At 46.8% G+C, this 15,398-nt stretch overlaps 1 protein-coding gene across 1 annotated transcript in view; it reads right to left on the bottom strand.

Moving 5' to 3' along the window:
• Positions 1–928: 928 nt before the first annotated feature.
• Positions 929–15,398, bottom strand: part of CFAP61 (cilia and flagella associated protein 61) — a 251,944-nt gene continuing 237,474 nt past the window's right edge. The window contains exons 26-27 of the mRNA XM_055543290.1: positions 5,706–5,796; positions 929–1,157 (exon numbers count right to left, since the gene is read on the bottom strand). Coding sequence (XP_055399265.1) covers positions 957–1,157; positions 5,706–5,796 — 292 coding nt within the window. The 3' untranslated portion in view covers positions 929–956. The remainder of the gene's footprint in view (positions 1,158–5,705; positions 5,797–15,398) is intronic.

The raw sequence follows: 15,398 nt of genomic DNA, 5'->3' as shown, positions 1-15,398 counted from the left end.
TGTGTAGTCATTACAATTGCTCCAACTTTTGCTAAATGTTAACATAAATACAAACAAACAAACAAAAAAAGAATGAAAACTGAAAGCCAGTTTTAACCTCTGCTGGTCAAAAATTCAGACACAAATGATATCACACTATCTGCTTAAAAGATATCCAAATAAATGAAATGTCTTACCTGTTGTTCCTGAATCCATGTGTTTTCTGGAAGGCATTTAATGTGCTTTATTTACAAGAAAGTGGGCTACTGACCCACATTACAGGTGACGGGTACCAGAGGGCCCCAGTGCCAAGCAACAGTACTGAGAGTCAAAGGAAATGACCCAGATTAACTTCCCACTACCGTTTTTTAATCTAAAACGTGCCCGTGAACCTGGGTTGATCTGCCAGTTTTTTCAGTGCATTTATGCACCTAATCTGCAACAGGAAGTAGAAATGTAATATACAGGTCGTGAGAGCAGGCCCCTCATTTCAAAACTCCCTGTAAGCTTGTCTATGCAACCAGTCCTGATGTTGGATTATAGAGATAATTTCGCCGCGTCTGTATTCCTAATTTTCCATCCTGAGTATACGATTTTCTTTTATCACCCACGTGACCAGGTAAACATGTAAAGGACTAACAGCATTGGTGGCAGGGCTTTTCAGGAAATAAAACAGAAACATGCCCAAGGTTTTATTTAAAAAAAAACACACAACAGTTTTGCACACTAACGGTCTCATTTTATTGCTAAACTGGGTTATTCTGGCCAGGAACACGCCTGGTGTGGGTAAAGCCTCTCCGTGCCCCAGAACCGAGTCGCACCGCCGTGCGCCACCTACTGGGACGATAGGAAACTACAGGCATCTAGTGGCCGCAGAAAAGGATGGTGCCCGGCGGTCCAGCCAGGTTTCCTGCTTCTATCGAGCACTTCCCGAAACGACACGCGTGGAAACGATCACGTGGAGGCGGTGGCCGCAGCTAAATGATGCCCGGCCACGCGTACATGGGCAGGTGGTAATGATTGTAGTGCAGGTAGTCAAGGATGCTCTTCTCCACCAGAGGCCTGTAGATGGTTTCCTGGAAAACTCTTTTGAGGTAATTCCTGGGCTTCTCTGGCAGGTTGATTTCCTCATCTTCGATCTGACGGGCTAACTCTTCCATAGAAGGAAGGTTTTCATCCTGGAAAATAGAGTGAGATGGCAGATACTGATATTACTTGGGCTGAGTGCCACAATATTGTTTTTTTTCCCCCTAGGTTAAAAAAAAAATAAACTGTGGCAACACACACATAGCATAAAATTCACCACTTTATTTTTAAGTGTCCGACTTAAAGGTAAAAAGGACCTTCATGTCGTCATGCAGCCATCAGCACCGTCCATCTCTGCGTGGTATGTGCGTGTGAAGTGGCTTCAGTCGTGTCCGACTCTGTGTGACCCCATGGACTGAAGCCCTCCAGGCTCCTGTGTCCATGGGACTCTCCAGGCAAGAATACTGGTGGGTTGCCCTGCCCTCCTCCAGGGGATATTCCCCAGCTAGGGACTGAACCCGCATCTCCTATAGCTCCTGCATTGGCAGGCAGGTTTTTTTTGGTTTTGTTTTTGTTTCTACCACTAGCGCCACCTGGGAAGCCCTAGAATAACCAAGTTAGCTCTAGTTTACCAGAGTGGGTAGCCATTCCCTTCTCATTCTCCCAAGTTGTCACTACTAACCATTTACTGCCCATCCCAGGGGCTTTTGTTGAGGCATGCAAACTCTTAGCTGCGGCATGTGGGATCTAGATCCCTGACCAGGGATCAAACCCAGGCCCCCTATATTGTGAACACGGAGTCTTAGCCACTGGACCACCAAGGAAGTCTCCACCCTTCTGCTTTCTCTATGATTTGACTTTAGACATTTCATGTAAATGGAATCAAACACTAGTTCTCTTTTTGTGACTGGCTTAGTTCACATACCATAATGTCTTAGAGTTCAGCAAGCATAGTAATTTTAAGCTCTTAATTTCCAGATAAAAATAATCTGTAGATCAGGCTTGTTTTAAAAATAAGAAAGGTGGTGATTAAACATTTTTAGTTGAAAACTCCTAGATGGTTTACTTTACAGTCCCCAAGCAATGGGATTTTTAAAACCTATACTAAATTCTTAGTAAAGGCAAATTTCATTGCTATCTTTAAAGGTGTGGGGCTCAGAGAGAATAAAGTTATTTGCACTTGAAAATCACACACTGTGCACATTTATAACATAGTAGAGATTTCCCCAACATTTTATTATAAAAGGATTCAGACATAGAGGCAAGTTGACAGAGTGATGAACTTGGCACTCAGATACACACTATCTGGTTTCTATGGTTACCTTACTTGCTTCATCACCTATCTGCCTATCTATTGTTGAATAAAGCACTTCATTCATAAAATAAAAATAACTTTAAAAGGGACTTCTCTGGCAATTCAGTGGTTAAGACTCAGGGCTTCCAATGCAGGGGGCATGGGTTCGATCCCTGGCAGGGGACTAAGATCCCACATACTGTGTGGGCAGTAAAGCCAAAATAAAAAGCACTTCACTGAGATTTGAGCTGTGTGCTTTCTGAACACTCCAGTAATTGAAAATTACCCTTAAAGAAGATGGACTTTGATGATGTCTTTATTTGACCTTCCAATAATTCTTTTTTATTTTTAACAGCAAAAAAAAAAGTGGATAACTTGCAAAGTTCTATTGGATCATTAATTTATCAATAGTAAGAACTTGTAGGTAGAAAAATAGATTCAAACTATATGGAGAAATACAGTAATTATCACTTAGTTATATAAGTGAGACACTGCCAGGTGTGGGGATTATACATATATCACTTGAAAGAACCATCTGTGGGAGGCCAGGACCCCAAATCAGATCAACAAAGATGGGAGAGAGAAAGAATGGCAAGTGATGCCCAGAAGTAAATATTAGAGGCACTGAGACATTTGAGTGCCCAAGCATGTAGAGCTGAGGTTGGCTCTTTTTCCTTAATTTTCCAGATAGATTGTATCAAATATAACGAATATACAAAAATTAGAGGAGACTTGGGGCTCATGCTGTAGGATGCTGTTCTAACTTTGGGGTGAAAAAGTGAAGTCAAGTGAAAGTTGCTCAGTCGTGTCCAACTCTTTGCGACCCCATGGACTATAAAGTCCATGGAATTCTCCAGGCCAGAATACTGGAGTGGGTAGCCTTTCCCTTCTCCAGGGCATCTTCCCAACCCAGGAATTGAACGAGGGTCTCCTGAATTGCAGGTGGATTCTTTACCAACTGAGCTACCAGGGAAGCCCAACATTGGGGTAATGGTGTAAAGTCACAAAATAGAACTCTGAAATTTATGGAGGACAAATACCGCTCTAGATTGTAAACTAATTTTTTGTGCATTTGCCTCTCCTGTGTGCCCTTTCTCAGGGTGGCTATCTACCCCCCACAACAGGTTCCTCTGTGAGCAGCTCACCTCACAGTGCCCCCCAGACAACACATGATCTCCCGTGTCTGGCTCCTTTCAGTTAACTCCGTGTTTTGAGGTTTATCCACTTGTTAGAATGTATCAGCACTTCATTTCTTTTATGGCAGAGTACCTTCCCTGGTACAGTGAGACCACGTTTGTTTATCCACAGGTCCCGTGGTGGACATCTGGGTTCTTTCTTCCATCTTGTAATTCTGAATAGTGATGCCATGAACATTCATATATAAGTATTCGTTTGAATAGTGATTTTCAGTTCTTTGGGGGTATATACCTAGGAGTGCAATGGCTAGGTCATATAGTAATTCTGTTTATAAGTTTTTAGGAGCCATCAAACCATTTTTTTCATAGCAATTGCATAATATTTTTACATTCCCACCAGCAATGTGTGAGAGTTTCAATTTTCCCACATCCTTGCCAACACTCATTATTCCTTTTTTTTTTTTTTAAGTGTAGCCATCCTAGTAGATGTGAAGTGATCTCACTGTGACCCTGGTTTTTGTATTTCCCTAATGATTAACAATGTTAACATCTTTTCATGTAAATGGGTTTACTTTGGCTCTTAATTTTACTCCGTTGATCTCTATGTCTATTCTTATATAAGTACCATACTGTCTTGGTTACCACTGATTTGTATTAAGTTTTGAAATTGCAAAGTGTGTGTCCATCAACTTTTTAAAAGTTTCTCAAATTTAATTTGGAGTCTTTTGCATTTCCATATGAATTTTAGGATTGGCCTTTCCATTTCTAAAAAAAGAAATGAGGATTTTTATAGGCTTGTACACAATCTGTAGGTCGCTTTGCATAGTAGTCCTATCTTAACAATCTTTTTAAACTTTTAAACTTGGCACTTTGGTGTTTAAAATTTTTACTTTATATTGGAGTGTAGTTGATTTACAATGCTGTGTTAGTTTCAGGTGTACAGCAAAGTGAATCAGTTTGAGATATATATATATATATAGATATATATATATTCTTTTTCAGATTCTTTTCTCATTTTGGTTTTTGTTGTTTAGTCGCTAAGTCATGTCTGACTCTTTTGCGACCCCATGGGCTGTAGCCTGCCAGGCTCCTCTGTCCATGGGATTTCCAGGCAAGAATACTGGAGTGGGTTGCCATTTCCTTCTCCAGGGAGTCTTCCTGACCCAGGGACAGAACTACCGTCTCCTGCACTGGCAGCCTACACCCTGGGGACCCACGAGGAGCTGACACAGAGACACAGGACCTGCTCATTTAGGCAGTCAGACCACTCAGCCAAGCCCCAGCCCTTGTCTGAGGAAACCAACAAAGCATCTAGAATGGATACTTGACCGAACACGTAAATTCCCCACAACTCTGGTAAGGACTACAGGTGTTGGAAAAAAATAAAGTTTCATAAATATTTTACTATTTACATGGCAGAGTCAGATTTCTTGCCAAGTACAGAGTCTGTGCGGTGTGCAGCCTCACCTGCAGTTAATCGTGAATTGCTTGGAGAAAGAAGTTTCAGTTTTAAAAGGAGAGTGTTTAGGGACTTCCCTGACTCTCTTCTTCTGCTGCTGCTGCTGCTAAGTCGCTTCAGTCGTGTCCGACTCTGTGCGACCCCATGGACTGCAGCCCACCAGGCTTCTCCGTCCCTGGGATTCTCCAGGCAAGAACACTGGAGTGGGTTGCCATTTCCTTCTCCAATGCATGAAAGTGGAAAGTGGTTAAGATTCTCTGCTTCCACTGCAGAGCGCATGGGTTTGATCCCTGGTCGGGGAACTAAGATCCCATATGCCACACAACACGGCCAAAGTGAATTTTAAAAAAAGACACCAACATTTGCAAAAAACTAAGTAAGTAAATAAAAAATAAGAGGAGTGCATCTGGACACCCGTTGACTTCCCTTGACACCTTCAGAACACATGTGCACACAAATAGTTAACAGTCAGCTGGCAGATGTGGACAGAAACCATAGGAGCGTAGACTTCATGCTCGGGGACCAGGAGGAACAGCCCACTACCTGCTTTCAGCCCTCACTGTCAGCTGATAATGAAAGTACAGGTACTTGTAAAAGAGGAAAAGAAATCTGCCTCGTATCAGAGATTTGAATAACCCACTTGCCCTGAAATATCACCATCTATGTTTACGGACTCCATAGTTTAAGTGAAGGACAGTTGGTTTTCAAAGTGAAACCATAAAGTGAGAATGTAGGGAAAAGTCTAAATGATCAACAGCTTGTAACTCCTAATTTGCAAGGAATAACTCACATATCCGTTAATCACGCTTACCTCCTTGGAGGATAAGATTTGGTGTAACGCTTTCCGGAGATCAATAAAACGATCGTGAAAGAGGGCCATGCACCACGGCTCCGTGAAGTAGCTGGCGAGGGAAGAAAAAGGTTCAGTTAGTTGGAAACCCTCTCATTACCACTAATAAAGTATTTACCTGCTTTTTTTTTGCCTTTATAAATTACAGTTCTGGCTCTTTTGTAATCGTTTGCTCACGAAATGCCTCGCGGAACAGCATGGCCAATCAATTTTGTAAATGGATGTCCCTGATGTAAGGCCGGCTTCCATAATTACATTTAAAGTGGTTTAGTTCAGAGCTGGGGCAAGACCCAGTGAAGAATCCTGATTTTATCAGAATTTAAAAGCCTGAAGACTTGTAAAGAACGGTGTCTCCATTATCTGCCCCCGTTTGAGAAAAACAGATTGCAGGATTAACTGAACTGCTGCATAAACAAATTAAATTTGGGGAGACAATAACACAAATGTTGTTCATCATTAAGGTTTCTGGATTAATAATGACCAGAAAAACAGGCCACCTCGGTGTTGCGACACGGCCTTCGTGCAACTGCACAGATGCCTAATTGAATCTTTCTTCTGAGAGTGGTTCCGCTGGCGGCCCTCTTTGCTAACTTGGCCCTGAAAAACTATCTGGACAAATGCTTTCTTGCATGGGGGACAGCATGGCCATCCTTTATTCACAGGGGATTGTCGCAGGTATGCTGCATTCTTTGGAAGAACCAAGAACCTCTACTGGTATTTGAACTCTTACTTCCTCTTCACTCTCAGTGTCTCGGAATAGGAAACGTCTTCAGGGTCAGGCAGGCCCTCTGGGGTGACCTGGGCTCCCCTGGCATTCCTGGAACAGTTAGTGGACATCAGGTGTGTGCCCAGGGGAAGAGAAATTGGTGCCCACATGCAGATGAGCACGTTCTGGTTTTTTTTGATATTTTAAAAAAATATTTATTTGGCTGCATCGGGACTTGGCTGCTGCATGGGAGAGCTGCATTGCAACACTCGAGAGCTGCGTTGCATCATGTGGGATCTTTTGTTGCAGCGCATGAACTCTCACTCTCTCGTTGAGTCTGCCCCACAGCATGTGGGATCTTAGTTCCCCAACCATGGATCGCACCAGCACCCCCTACATTGCAAGGCGGATTTTAAACCACGGAACCATCAGGGTAGTCCCTGTTATCTGCAACTTGACAATAATTCTTGGGAAGGACATAATGAGCCCAGGGACACCACGGCACTAAAGGACCAGGGCAGTGTCAAGCCCGTGTAGGACCAGCCTGGCTCTCAGCTACACTGCTTGGCACCTATCACCTGTTAGCTTGTCCAGAATATGACCTAATTTCATGCTAACCCACCTACTTTGTGGTTCAGGTCATATATTCATCCCACTATGAATTCCACTAATATTGACTCCATGCCCATTCTGTGCCCAGCACTGTTCTGGGTACTCGGGAAACAGCAGGGACCAACACAAACATCCCTGCCATTGAGGAGCTTATATCCAACCGATAAGTAGGTCCATGTTCAACATGTCAGGGAGAACGGCTTAGGAGGAAACATAAATCAAGTGAGGATGGGAGAAGTCAGAGCAAGGCTCGCTCCTAAGACAGTGACTGAGCCAGCAAAGTCTGAGGGATGGGGAGTGAGCCACCTGGGACTCAGGGGAAAGAACCTTCCAGGACCAGCAGGCGCAAAGGCCAGGAGGCAGGTAGGTGTGTGCCCAGCCCTCAAGGAGGTGGGTGGAGATAAGCAGAGTGGGAGGGGGGCAGGAGCTGAGCTTAGGAAGGTGATGGGCAGGAAGGATGCTCCTGGAGGCAGGGGTCCACTCAGCTGTGCTATGTAATTGATCCACGGCCATCTAGCTCAGTACCTGTGTGCAACAGGCGTCTCACAGATGTTCAAGGAACAAAGGAAGGAACAATGATCGCAGCCCTAGTGGTTAAGAACCCACCTGCCAATGCAGGTTAGACGTAAGAGACGCAGGTTTGATCCCTGAGTCAGGAAGATCACCTGGAGGACAGCACAGCAACCCACTGCAGTACTCTTGCCGAGAGAATCCCACGGACAGAAGAGCCTGGCAAGCTGGTGGCACAGAGTCCGACATGACTGAAGCGACTTGGCACGCAAGTGCAAATTGCACACAGCATGGTATACACTCCACACTGCCTGGCCCTGATGGCTCTTTCATTAATATAAAGTTCTACTCAATAAGTAGGTGGCAAAACTCTGCAAAGTGTTCCAAGATGGGCAGTTGTGCAAAGGAGGGAGCCTCACAGGGACAGGGGGAGAGCTGTGGGTGAGCCCAGGCTCAAAGGGCGGTCAGCCTGAGCCCAGGTGTGCAGAGGGAGGGCCGGGGTTCCAGAGGGCACTCGTACAAACCTGTCAGTGCTGTGACTGACTCAAGACTGCTGAATCCTGAATGAATGGAGTCGATGGAGGTTCTGCCTGGAGCTCTGGACCCCCACAAACTCAGGCCGACATCCAACACCCGTCTGATTCCTGGAGCAAAGGCACTGATGTGGAGCCGGCCACCGGGCAGTTATCAGCTCAACCGGGTGATGCTTTGACACATCTTGGACGGTTGCTTCATGGGCCAAAGCATCAGTGACGCCCAAGTGCGTACACTCAAGCACAGCTTTGCCAGGATGGTCCCTCCCTCTTAGGTCTCATCAGATTCTAGAAAAGCTTCAGGGGATCGTAAACTTGCAAATCTTAAAACTACTATGCATGCGTGCTAAGTCATTTCAGTTGTGTCTGACTCTGTGACCCCCATGGACTGTAACCCACCAGGCTCCTCTGTCCATGGGGTTCTCCAGGCAAGAATACTGGAGTGGGTCGCCATGCTCACCTCCAGGGGATCTTCCTGACCCAGGGATTGAACCCAGGTCTCTTATGTCTCCTGCATTGGCAGGTGGCTTCTTGACCACTTGAGCCATCAGGGAAGCCCCTAAAATGCCTGGGTTAGAATTGAATGGGTGCTTTTAAGTTTGTTGCCACCTTTCCCGCATAGCTGAGATGCCACCTCCTCGCCCCATATGCGTTTCCATGGCAGCATCAGAGTTCCTACCCACTTGGTTTCGGGGTTTGCAGCCACAGCCTTCTGCTGCACAGAGGAAGCTACCTTCCTGGTGTCAGCACAGCTCTATTCCAACTGCCCAGGTGCCGCTCAGGTGCATCCCCATTCAGCACCCTCACCGCCCCAGCCTCTGTGTTACCTCTTGGACTCTTTGTCATTTGCTTCCAAGAGTGGACTCTGGGGAAACCCACTTCTCTTAGAATGAATGCAGCCTTCCACCCAACCCGGGGGCCCTTCATCTAACACCCAGGTCTCCATCACTTCCATCCATAAGGCTGAGCACAGAGGCCTGGGGAGCCTTAACCCTCTGAAAGGGATCAAGCTGGTCTGCATGGAGACTCGGGGGTGGAAGAGGAAGCTGAGGTTCCTGTAGGTTTCCTGCTGCTGCTTTGGAGCTCACGGCCCCTCCAATGGCCTCCAGCAGCAGTGGCACCTGGCAATTCAATGACCGCTATGCTCCTGACAGCCCGGCCAGTGGTTTGCAGACTCAGGAGACCGGACATTGCTGTCCTTTCAGTCTCATACCACTGCCTCCTGGGGTCAAGCACTTGAGGATCTTATCCAGAAGGTGATAATCTCTGCAACCAGCTGTTGGCCGCCTGTGTTCCCAGGGTTCGTCTAGTTTAAAACTAAACCAACCAGCTGTCATCGACAGCTCCTTCTCAGTTTGCAGCTTCAGTGGTGCCACTTACAAGGAGATGACAGAGTGCTAGCGCCCACACTGGGGAGCCGGGCCTCACCACAGAGCGTGTGGGCATGTTGTCTTAACCGTCGTGGCAGGCGGCACCCATCACAGTCACAGGGGAACTAGAGTTCTGGAAAAGCCGCAGCCTACTGCCTTTCCCAACCAACTGTGGGCTGTGGGGCTCCCAGGCATCCTCCCTTCACCCGGGGTGGGGGCTGCAGCTGTGGGCTGGGGGGTGCTGACCGGAGGTGGCAGAGTCAGGGAACTTCCTGGGGGGCCGCATCCAGTTCAGCCTTCTCCCAGCTTCAAAGCTGCGCTCACACTGCCCACTGCTCCATCTGCTGTCTTCTCCCTGCGGGGAGGGTCTCAGGCTCCCTCAAGACACTTCCCACCCCCGCCCTCATGCCTGTGGGCAGCCCCAAGGACCCATATCCACGTCTTCACCTCCTCTGGTGCTATCCACGCTCAAGTCCACACAGACCTCCTCTGTGGAGCTGACTCAGGGCTTGAGGTTTCCACCCACTTCAGTGCATGGAGCACTCCTGATGGTGCAGGAAAGTGCCCCAGGGTGTGTCTTGACCTCTAATGCAAGGTGGGCGGTGTGCCCCATGGTGTCCAGCACAGGCTGGCCCTCGGGGGCACTGAAGGAGCAGGTGAGGACACCTGGGACTGCTTCTCCCCTCACCCCCTCCGTGGAGCGCTTCTGCACTAGAGCAGTGACCCCGTTTAGGGCGGGTGAGAGCGGGGCTTTAGAGAGGCACAGACCCCTGTGGAGTCCTCAAACCAGCCTAGAAATATGGAAGCAGCCTTCGCTCTAAAAATCAGAAAAACTTTGAATTTAACCTCGAAGGATGAGGACGTTGAGTCAAATGAAGATCATCTCCTTTTGATATCAGGATGTTAGAAAGAAGTTTTATTTTATGAACTTGTAAATCTAGTTTCCTCCCCAACTGAATGACTTCTGTGCTTCAGTTTCTTTCCTTCTCTGTAGAAAGGAGAGGGGCTTCTGGAATCCTTGCCAAGGCTGGCTGGAGTCGGGGTACCGTCTGCATTAATGACCCCAAGAGCTATGGATGATTGGCATAATTCTAGGCTTTGGGGAAATGTATACTTCCATGAACAATGTGAATTAAAAAAAAATAGAGGGACTTCCCTGATGGTCCACTGGCTAAGACTCCAAGCTCCCAGTGCAGACGGCCCAGGTTTGATCGCTGGTCAGGGAACCAGATGCCACACACCACAAGTTAATGATCTCACATGCCACAACTAAGACCCCGTGCAGCCAAATAAAAGAAACAATTTTTAAAATTTAAAGAAATAAAATATAGCAACTTCTTTCCCAATTTACAATCAAAAAGGGAAGACTAACAGGACTACTGAGTCACCTTCATAGTTGGTGGCCTCAAAGTCTTCAGGAGACCCAGCTGGGTAAGAGCAGGGCTATACCACGGCTTCTAATTGGCCATGCAGATTGGGGTTCCCACATCACTAAATGCATTTTTAAACATCTGTGAAAAAAAGGTTACACAAATTCTCCAGGGCCCAAACAGGACATGACAGTCTCTGTTCATTTTGCAAATGGTTGTCCTGGTTTATTGGGGGGAGACTTAAATTCTCCATCACTTTTGCAAATGATCCACTTTTTCCCAGAAGGCCCAGGAAAGGTCAGCCCGTGGAACTGAATTAACCATTCTGGTCGATGTGGTCCAATCATTAAGGAATTGATCAGACTTCTCCAGAGCTCAACCTCATCTGGTCATTCAACCTCATGGATCGACAGGGTCACATCAATGGGGTGGGAACCTGGTAACCAGCCCCGCCACTGGCAAGGGGAAAAGACGGACTCAGTGGACTCAGCCCCAAGGCCGGGGCCCTTCACCAGCAGTAGGGAAGGAGAGCTGCAGAAGAACAAGGCCCACCCGGAAATGCCAAACTACATACCACTGCGAAAAGGGAGGGAGCGGGCAGAGAAGAAATACACCTCTCTCTCCAAGATCTACCCCCCTCCTTTTTTTTTTTTTAATGAAAAGCATTCTAATTTTATCTTAGTGTGATAATAGTCAATTTTTGCTTTGGGACCTGATAAGAGGGTTCCCAGCTGCTACTCGCTCACATCCAGAAGTTTATTTGAGCCAGAAACTCGCTTAAGCATTGCCTTTTCTCCTGGGGGGTGGGGGCGCCCGCAGGCCTTCCCAGGAGTGTGATGTTCTCACGGAACATCGCCTGATGTTCTCTAAGGTGCTGTCCCTTTCCTGTGTGGGCGGCACCTTAGACTCAGGGTGGGGACAGATATTCTCCTTCTACAAGGAGGCTGGGGGTGCTGGGGGGGCTGAGGGGGCCCCTTGGCCCTCTCACGGACACTCCACACACAGAAGGAAGGAAGTGCAGACACCCTGGGGGCCAGGTGTGACCTGGAGAAGGGAAGCAGTGGTCCCTGGCCCCAAAGGGCACACACTGAGGTGGATGTGTGGGGGTGTGGGGGTGGGGGGCCGGGGTTGGGGCGGAGGGCCAAGTGAGTCTGCATCCTTCCGGTCACTGCATTTCCACGTCCCCTCCTCTTAGGCAAATGTTTGCCAAACTTCAGCGTCTAGGGAACCCATCAGTTTTCATATAGTCTGAATTATTCATTTTTTCAAAAATGACCCTTGGATTGATTTGCTTTTTTTTAAAACAGAAAGAATGTCCACTGTCTTGTTCTAAGCCATCACACCTGTGAAAGCGTGGGTCTGATATGAACCTTGCACTTCTTGTCTTACTCTTACTGAAGTGATGCCATCTTTAGTCACGTGTGCCTCCTGCCTAAAGCACCTCGCCTGCTACCGGGGACGCTGGTTTTTTCTTACTCGATGGTGGAGGCACCTCATCTGGGGACACAACCTCACAGACACTGTGCTGAATAGTTCCTGTGCACTGTCTCATGTCATTGTGAATCCAGTCCTCTATAGTGGGGCTTGCTGGCCCATTTTACAGGTGAGAAGATAGATTTGGAGAGATTAAGTGACCTAGTGTCACACAGCTAACAGGTGGCCAAACTGCGTCTTAATCATTATTCTGCTTGCTCTGACAGTTCCAGCTCTGAACAACTGCACAATCAAACGTCATTTCCTGAGTCTTTCTAGCAACTTTCTGAATCACCCCAGTTTCCCTAGTACCCCCTGCATTAGGCAGATTAAGTTTGTTTGCAGTTATAAAAATATTCAAATTAATCCTGGCTTTAAAAAGGCATAACTGTAATTTTCTCATATAAAGAAAGTCCAGGTGAGGTGTTAGGGGCTGACATGACGTTTCCTTAGAAATCAGATCACAGCAGAAACCATAGGGTCCTTGACCTCATAGAGCAAAATGGCTGCTGAGTTCCAGTCATCATAGACATGTTCTTGGATGGAAAAAAGGAAAACTGAGGGTCCTTTTTCTTTATTTTAGAAAGCATTCCTAGAAATCTCACATAATACTTCTATTTATATCTTACTGCCCAAAGCTTGGTCAAATGGCTTCCTTGGCTGCAGGAGAGCCTGGGAATCATTGTCATCTATTTTAGGTACAAAATAACACCCTATAAATCAGGATTCTGAAGAGCAAAGAGAGAAAGGATGTCATCTGCTATGATACCCAATAAACTCCACGGCATCTACTTAAAAACCTTGTCTTAACGTTAAATCTATGAAAATTGGGAAAGTGTGTTAAATTGAAGTTCCCAGAATGAGAACATGTCTTTCACTAGATTCAAATCTGTCCCCAAATTAACATTCTGGAAACACACACACACACACAAACACAATTTTCTGTATATGACAGTCACCTCCAAGCCCATGGGAGACCCTGGTGTCTTCCACATCCCCGTCTGGCCCAAGTTGGCTTAAATGCAGAGGAGAGAAGAGAACAATTTGTGTTCCCATTGTGAGGGTGCATTCTGGTCGTTTTTATTCTGCCCATAAAAGAAACTGGATTCGTTCATTTCAATACAATTTTCAAAAAAATAAGAATAGGAACAAATAAGCATTTCCAGTTAGCCGTAGGTTTGCTTGGAAATTAAATTACACGTTTCTGGGGCGGTGGATTTACTCAGGGATGCCATGTATTATAGGACCAGATGCAGCCCATGACACGCTGCGACTAAAAACCCCAAACACTGAAATGGAAGTTTGATGTGACTATTTCCTGTCCGACTTGAGTTTGCCAGAATCACTATCCATAGTTCATTTATTGCTTTGAGGCATATTTAGAAAGATAAGATGAAGGATTTTGAAAGCAAAATAAACTAGTTATTTAACGTGTTAGTTGCTCAGTTGTGTCCGACTCTTTGTGACCCTGTGGACTATAGCCCGCCAGGCTCCTCTGTCCATGGAATTCTCCCGGCATGAATACTGGAGTGGGTTGCCATTCCCTTCTCCAGGGGATCTTCCCAACCCAGGGATCAAACCCAGGTCTTCTGCATTGCAGGCAGATTCTTTACCGTCTGAGCCACCAGGGAAGCCCAGTTATTTGATAATCAGTTCTGTCAACCTGCCTAAGATCTGTATAACAGAAAACCAAGCCTCCCCTGAATATAGTTTGGTTATTGTCAAAATCTGGAACTGGCATCACCAGGTAATGGATGTTTACTCCTCTAAGGAAATATGCCTCTCAGTGCCCTGGCAGTAAAAGCAAAATTCTGTTCTTCTGAATAGCTGGTAAGCAACCTGTCGCTCCCTGCTGATTGGCTCGTGGCTCCACAAAGCGGGTGTTCATCTGGTCACGCAGGTATGCCAGGAACCGGAAGCTGACACTGCCTTTGCCGGACACCCCGAGAGCTGGGCACACCAGGCACACCTGGTGGCAGAGGCGCTGGGAGAGAGGCTGCTGTTTGCTGGAGGTGCCGGCACCTGTGTGATGTGTCTCCTGTGAATGGACACACGTTCGATCCTGAGCCGCGCTGCCAGGAGGCCGTGTTCTCTCTCTCAAGCATGAGTCCAAGAGAATGGAGCCCCAGACACACTGGTCCTGGGTCAGGATCAGTGCCTGGATGGTGCTGAGGATGGAGTGCCGCCTGCTTGCCCCCTCCCCCTATCCCCGCCCCACCACCGCACCGCCCCTGCCCCCGGCCCCGCCTCTGGAGTCTTGGTTTCCAGAAATACTATTCCTACTTGATTCTCTGAAAGACCTGTCTGCTGGCAGTTTGCTCTTTCTGAATCCTGAACACTTAGCCCAGGAAAAACGGCTTCATCTTAGAAAATGGAAAATGTTTCTCTTGGGCATCTTGGCCCTCTCACCACTGATAAACATTTCCCTTCTTGCTTTGTCCTGGAAGAAAGCCCAAGCCAAGTGTGCGCGTTCACTGCTGACACATCTGTGCTGTGGAGGGCGCCGTCTCTCCACCTGGACTCAGCTTTGCATTGCTGACCTGCCTGTACTCACCCATTTACTGCCGACCTTTCTCTTTGTCCCCGCTCTGCCACTTGTTAGCTGATGTCCCCTTGAGCTGGGTTGCTTTAACCTCCCAGCCTCAGTCTTCATAGCTGTAAAATGGGGATACTGATGGTCCTTAGTGCAAAGAATGACTATCAGAATTCTCGGAGACCCTGCAGGAAAGAGGTCTGGCTGTGTGCCTGGCCCAGTGTGGGGAGGGCCCCGTGTGTATTGTGTTCTTCTTTTTTAAAATTTTCATCGGAATATAGTTGTTTAATGTTGTGTCAGTTTCTGCTGTACAGCAAAGTGAATCTGCTATACATATACATATATCCCCTCTTCTTTGAATTTCCTTCTCATTTAGGCCACCACAGACCACTGTGTAACATGTTCTTCTTCTTGTTATTATTGTTGTTGCTGCTGTTGTTCTTAATTATCCTACGGTATATATTTGTGTAAACAGCCTCAGATCCTTTCTGGTGTGAGTTAGAGACCAAATAAATGATTAAACACTCTTTGTTTGCCGTTCTATTGA

This window comes from Bubalus kerabau, chromosome 13 (genome assembly GCF_029407905.1).
Source record: "Bubalus kerabau isolate K-KA32 ecotype Philippines breed swamp buffalo chromosome 13, PCC_UOA_SB_1v2, whole genome shotgun sequence".
NCBI classification, from domain to species: Eukaryota; Metazoa; Chordata; class Mammalia; order Artiodactyla; family Bovidae; genus Bubalus; species Bubalus kerabau.
Note: the sequence above shows the minus strand (reverse complement) of the source record. Positions and strands in the feature narration are given on the sequence as shown.